This window comes from Diadema setosum, chromosome 19 (genome assembly GCF_964275005.1).
Source record: "Diadema setosum chromosome 19, eeDiaSeto1, whole genome shotgun sequence".
NCBI classification, from domain to species: Eukaryota; Metazoa; Echinodermata; class Echinoidea; order Diadematoida; family Diadematidae; genus Diadema; species Diadema setosum.
Window position 1 is genome coordinate 420,005 of NC_092703.1, and position 7,023 is coordinate 427,027.

Below are 7,023 nucleotides of genomic sequence, written 5' to 3' on the forward strand. Positions count from 1 at the left end.
TAATAAAAAAACATAAACATTTTCATAATGGTATTAGGAAAAGGCAATGCTCTACAATCTTCCATGAAAAGGCTTACAAGTTATTGAATGTGTAATGAATTTGTCTTACTTGTTTGTTATATTATGAATGCAGAAACTTGACTACATATGCCTTCACAAAACCAGTAGCATACATGTACATAAGTATCGATGATTGACAAAAAAAAAAAAATTAATGCCCTTAATTACTGTAAAGCAAATGGAACAGAATATGGAAATTGTACTTGAAGTTGGACAAATATTCAGGTTAAAACAGTTGTACAAAGTCCAAGCAAGTCAGCTAACAGGGTGGTCAAAGGTGCTCAAATCATTCATCACGACTGCACTTATCTACAGAGCAACTTGCACCACACTGTTTTCTGCAACAGATAATATGTTGGAAAATTTTCAGCATATCATATAATATATTACATATGATACATATATATATATAAAGATGAATCTTGTCAACTCTTCTCCAGCTATGTTTATTCAATGCTATCACATACACAATGCAAGCAATTAATGCTTTTGTATAGTGTCACAAGCAAATAGCAACTAAATGATTATTTTCATTTCAGGTTGAAAGTACCAGACAATCAATCACAGGTATAGTGACTGTTTCAGGCCAATATACAGTTATCTTGCCCTTTCCCTGCTGTACTAATTCCACTAGTATCATTTCACTCAACCACATCTATGAGGTACATTGTATAAAATATTTTTATCTTATTTAAAACATATAGCCAGATATTCCATTTCTTCTGACACCTCTCTGAAAATGTTTTTAAAAAAAGACTAAAAAGAAACATAATTATGACTTCAAGAATTTGTGGAGTTCGCTTTTTTTTTTCTTCTTCTTATTTAATTTTGCTAAAACACGCATTTCCCATAAACACCTGCACGGGTACACTTAGGACTCATCCTCAAAGGGTTAAAGAAGTTGGCTTACCCAGAAGGAGAGATGAGAACTGCATCACATCTTGCACACATTACTTCACAATCAGGATGGGTCAAAGCTCTTAAGATTTGGTCACCAGTCTCATTCCCTGTGGATTCCATTCTTTCCCTTGACTCTGCAGCTTCACACTCCTCTGGCATCTCAAGTTGAATCCTCATTTGTATGCCATCTCCCTGGATCATTTCCAGACCACTGCAAGTACCTGGCAGAGCCCTGATGCCAGCTGGTAGAATATATGTCCAGGCAGTTGAGAGTCCTCCAAGAGAAAGTCGTATAGAATGTGGATTGATTTCAATTCCACACTTTCCATCTAATTTCTCCCTACAGCAAAGAAAGATTTAATCAAAAATAGTGCTGAAAATACACTCTGTTAGACTGAGGGTTGGTCACGAGCTGATCAGTGCTAAAGATAAAAGTAAATAATTGCTTTCATCATGAAGAGACATGGTAGGAGAATCTTGCCCACAAAAGCATAATACAAGACCCATTTGTATAACTTGTTAACTGTACACATGTATGATCCCAGAGGACATGAATAGAAATTTGATTTAATCTGTGCTAGTTTAACCATCACGGCCAATAAGACATAAAGACAAACTAATGTGAAGGTTACCTATAAACCAATGTAAAGCATGTACTGCAAGTGATCTTGCTTTACAGTATTGGTTTCTGTTGGTATAATGTTGTGACTAAACAGAAAAACCAATCAACAGTCAAAAGATTCCCATTTACAATGTAGATTAGAACACATTGCAAACATCATGGATCAGATCCCAAATAGCAAGTCCTACACTTGCAACAGAAACCAACAGCTATCACACTCAATTTCAATATATGGTAGATGTACCAACAAATCCAACAAGACACACAGACCAACCAACCAACCAACACACCCAACAGGACCAATACAAATCCCATAGACCTCTACTATAGATTAGTCAATAGAGTCGTTGTTGTGGGTGGTGCTTAAAGGCGCTTGATTCAGTATTGAATATTCACGACTTTATCTCATACCTGGTATAAAGAGATTCACACTCAGACAATTATTTTCGGAACGAAGGAAAAAATAGATATTCCACTGCTTGACAACTAAGTAAAATATTAATAATTATGTTACAGTGGAAGGACTCCCGGCTCCCATTATAACGAAGTCCTCAGGACTGGCAATTGTCTCAGCTTTCATTATCAAGCTTTCACTATCAAAGAAACAAATAAACAATAAAGAATAACTAAGAGTGGATAATTTTACGGCCTGAAATTTTACTTTGTTGTAGCCGGGATTTCCTTTTAACCGTGATCTATATAACGGGAGTGAGTGCACTGTAGTAATTGGGCACGGGGAGCAATCTGTCTATCTATGGTCCGATGGAGTATTGAATGCCTAAACATACGGTTGACACAGAAAAGAACACCTCGTACAAGATTTGCAAAATCGGCTTGGCAACGTTGAGCAGGCTTCTCGGTTAATCGTGTAATAATGATTGAATACACTTCTAGCATGTTACAAACACTTGACACTGCACTCTCTCCCTCTAACAACACAGTTACTACTCTAGTGTACTACTATAACGTTACTACTACTTAGTACTAGGGACATCACCATGACCACTTGCACTGCACTGGAATGCATCAACAGTAGACGACACATACAAGTTCATCTCTTTAGTTGCTGTTGTACAGACTGGATCCATTAAACAGGCCCTAACGTAAAGCGCCTTTATGCGACCTGTTCCTCATGACGTCCACTTAACACAGCTTTACAGAGAGGTGTGCCTACAGTAAGATGACACGAGTTTCGCTTCGCTTTATTCTAGTTCAGAGAATTGGTTTACTTCATATTTTTTGAATATACGGGACTACGAGCGATGGAACGTTACACTGCACCGACTTGTCGGGATTCTTTTCCGTTCATTCCTCTTTAACTCTAATGACACTAACTTACCTTCCACCATCCTCTTTCAATTTTATGTTGTTTGGAAACGTCAACATACTCCCAAACATAACAGAAATTTGGGCAGCTTTTAGCTGCTTTCGGAATTCGCCATAGAATACTGGGTCTCCCATATCGCCGCCGAAGATTATACGTAGATCTAACGCACGTGCCGCCGGGCCGCCGCGGGTAAGATGGGGCCGGGGCGGCAGGCTGATTTGTCGCGCTGCCCGCTCCGCTAGCAGAATAGGCTGCGAGGATTCGATGCTGCATCAAAGGATTACTAGTATGACGCGTGCAGTGTGTGCATGCCATAGAGCTGTACAGCTCTATGGTGCGCTAGGAAGCCGACAAGAGAGGGCGGCATCAAGAGGCTAGCTAGAGTCACGGCGCTGGCTAGGTTGGACTGAGGAGCATTTTGATAAATTTTCATCAATATTATTTTCAGATTTCAAGATTTTTTTTTTATCACAAACTACTGGAAGCTACTGAAACTTCTGTATCTGATTGGCTGAGAGCAAACTATTTTGTCAGAAAAAAAATATGGCAAAACGCTTGAGATGAAACGCCCCTATGGCCCCAGAAGACTGTTCTAGCATTTTTCAGAGTACCTGCAATTTACTGCATGCTGCTGCTGTTGCAACTAATCACCACATCAACTCCACAACTTTTACTAAAAGAAGCAAATGAAAGAATTTTATTTCTTTATCAAAGTACACAGTATTCGTCATTTACAGAGACATCAGTGCATGATGATACACTACTTCACTTAATTACATAGGACTACTTCGATACGTGTTTCTGCTCAAAATTGATCATTTAAGTATAGAATATGGCAAGTCCAAACTAAACTCATGGATTTTGATAACTAGATTTCTTTCGTTATTGTGCTTCCTTTCGCCGTGTTAGTGCAGGATTTAGACTGATGAAAGGCAAAGTCATGTTGAATCAAAGTTCGAATGAATTATGGACTGTCAAGGCATATATGCAAGACTCTAATTTGCAGATGAAAAGTCATTTGGATTGCTGCACCAATAAAATGTAGCCTGTGCTCACTGTTCAAAGACAGACGCCTCTTTCGAAAGATTAACTAATATGTCCGATACTTATAAATGCTGTTAAACACAATGATCAAGAGTTCATTCGAAAACGACAGAATTGTATCTATGGAACAATTTGCAAATGAAGCCAGAAAGGATATCGAAACAAAAGAGAGTTTACCTCATTAAAAAGACAAAAACAACAACAACAAGTTGGGATGGCTAATCGACATCTCATACATCATTGTGACAGTATATACCTCTCTCTACTTCTCACTCTCTCTATCTCTGTTTCTCTATATCTCTCTGTGATATAATTTATCCCGACTTCCATACCTTAAAGGACAAGTTTACCTTCATAGACATGTGGGTTGAGTGAATGCAGCAATATTAGTAGAACACATCAGTGAGAGTTTGAAGAAAATTGGACAATCCGTTCAAAAGTTATGAATTTTTGAAGTTTCTGCTCACTAAAGGCTGGGTGAGAAGACTACTATAGCTTGTGATGTCACATGACATTGTGTACAACGATATAAAGAAAGAATAAAGAAAATTCAACATATTTTCACTTTTCTCCCATAACAAAAGAACATTTGACTTCTCTCTTTCAGAAGGCAGGGGGAATATTATGAAGAGTTTGTTCGCAAAAACCGATAAGTCCATTTGTGAAGATTTTGAAGTACGGTCTCTGTCAGTACAAAATAATACCTTTTGAATGATATATCGCTCACTACAAAAAAGGTACAAAGTTATGGGCAAAAGAAGCAAAATTTTTCTTATCATTCTCTTTATTTTTCTTGATCATTAATCGTAAATATCTCCATTTGGCAAATATGGACTTATCGGTTTTTGCAAACAAACTCTTCATATTATCCTTAACATTAAGTCGAAGAAATGTGCACTTTATTCAAAAAGTAAAGTTTTGTGAAATTTGCCTTTTATTTTCCTTATTTCGTTGTACGCATGTGACATCATACACTGAAGTAGTCTTCTTATCCAGCAGTGACTTCACAGATACTTTAAAATTCCATAACTTTTGAACGAATGGTCGGATTTTCCCCAAACTCTCACTAATGTGTTCTACTATCAGTGGCGTATCTAGGGAAAACGGCGCCCGGGGCAAGCGCGAAAATTGCGCCCCTAATTTCTGAAAAAGTGTTCAACCCCAACCCCATCCCGGTAGGGACTTTAGACCAAGTCCACATGATATGCTTTTTCAAGCACTTTAAAGGGGTCTTTTGAGGGTGATTTAAATGTAATGAATTTTTATGAATTTTGGCGAGCGAGCGCATCGAGCGAGCCGAAAATTTTGATATTTCAGCTTACAAAACATGGAATTTTTGTCATTTTTTGCTAATCAAATCTTACAATTCCAATCAAGATATAGTGACGGCCTTATAGATAACGATTTATACCAACAAACTGCATTAGGAATTAGGAATTTCAAAAGTATTCTAAATTAGTACGCGCGAGTTAGCCGAAATTTGTATATTTCCACGTCATCATCACGTTTTGTTCTTATCTCTTTTTTCTTTTTCTTTTTTTTTTGAGAAATTTTGGCGAGCGAGCGCAGCGAGCGAGCCGAAAATTTTTGTATTTCAGCTTACAAAACATGGAATTCTTGTCATTTTTTGCTTATTAAATCTTACAATTCCAATCAAGATATAGTGACGGCCTTATAGATAACGATTTATACCAACAAACTGCATTAGGAATTAGGAATTTCAAAAGTATTCTAAATTAGTACGCGCGAGTTAGCCGAAATTTGTATATTTCCACGTCATCATCACGTTTTGTTCTTATCTCTTTTTTCTTTTTCTTTTTTTTTTGAGAAATTTTGGCGAGCGAGCGCAGCGAGCGAGCCGAAAATTTTTGTATTTCAGCTTACAAAACATGGAATTCTTGTCATTTTTTGCTTATTAAATCTTACAATTCTAATCAAGATGTAGTGACGACCTTATAGATAACGATTTATACCAGCAAACTGAGGACTTATAACACTAGTACTCTAAATTAGTACGAGCGAGTGAGCCGACATTTGCATATTTCCGCGTGATCATTACGTTTTGTTCTTATCTTTTTTGATTTGGTTTTTTTTTTGCGCCCCCCCCCCCCCATGTTCGAAACCGTTGGCGTCCTCTCTTGATCCAATCGGCGATCGCTTCAGAACGAATGAAATTGAAGCCGCTGCTCCGTGTAACATTTTTCCTGCTTAATATAAAATGACATGTGTGAACACAATAGACATTGTCATTTTGTGCGCGTCATCGTCACGTTTTGTTCTTATCTTCTTCTTTTCTTTTTTTTTTGGGGGGGGGGGATAAATTTTGGCGAGCGAGCGCAGCGAGTGAGCCGAAAAAAATTGTATTTCAGCTTACAAAACATTGAATTCTTGTCATTTTTTGCTTATTTAATCTTACAATCCTAATCAAGGTAATAGTGACGGCCTTATAGATAACAATTTATACCAACAAACTGTGGACTTGAAAAAAATACTCTAAATTGTACGAGCGAGTGAGCCGAAATTTGCGTATTTCCTCGTCATCATTACGTTTTGTTCTTATCTTGCTTGATTTTTTTGCGCCCCCTCCCCCTCCCCCCCGTATGTTCAAAAACCGTTGGCGCATTCTTTTGATCCAATTGGCGATCGCTTCAGAACGAAAGAAATTGCAGCCGCTGCTCCGTGAAACATTTTGCTTGCTAAATATAAAATGACATGTGTGAACACAAGACATTGTCATTTTGTCCGCGCCATCATCACGTTTTGTTCTTATCTTCTTTATTTATATAAATTTTGGCGAGCGAACGCAGGGAGCGAGCCGAAAATTTTTGTATTTCATCTGACAGAACATGGAATTCTTGTGTGAACACAATAAACATTGTCATTTTGTCTGCGTCATCATCATGTTTTGTTTTTATCTTGTTTGATTCGGTTTTCTGCCCCCCCCCCCCCCACTACATTCTCCCTCCCCCCCCCTTTCCGGGCGAGTTTTTTTTTTTTTCTTCTTCTTCTTCTTCTTCTTTTCTTTTTTCTTTTTTCTTCTTCTTCGTTTTTTTTCTTTTTCGTCTTCTTT

The 7,023-nt window shown here is 37.7% G+C and overlaps 1 protein-coding gene across 3 annotated transcripts in view; it reads right to left on the reverse strand.

Moving 5' to 3' along the window:
* The window catches only part of LOC140242633 (E3 ubiquitin-protein ligase E3D-like), a 41,742-nt gene extending 38,681 nt beyond the window's left edge, over positions 1-3,061 (reverse strand). For 2 of the 3 annotated variants that reach the window (XM_072322387.1, XM_072322386.1), the window contains exons 1-2: positions 2,922-3,061; positions 971-1,300 (exon numbers count right to left, since the gene is read on the reverse strand). In XM_072322387.1, the coding sequence (XP_072178488.1) occupies positions 971-1,300; positions 2,922-3,043 (452 nt within the window). In that variant the 5' untranslated portion in view covers positions 3,044-3,061. The remainder of the gene's footprint in view (positions 1-970; positions 1,301-2,921) is intronic. The other variant, XM_072322388.1, reaches the window with a different exon arrangement.
* Between the last annotated feature and the right edge of the window lie 3,962 nt (positions 3,062-7,023).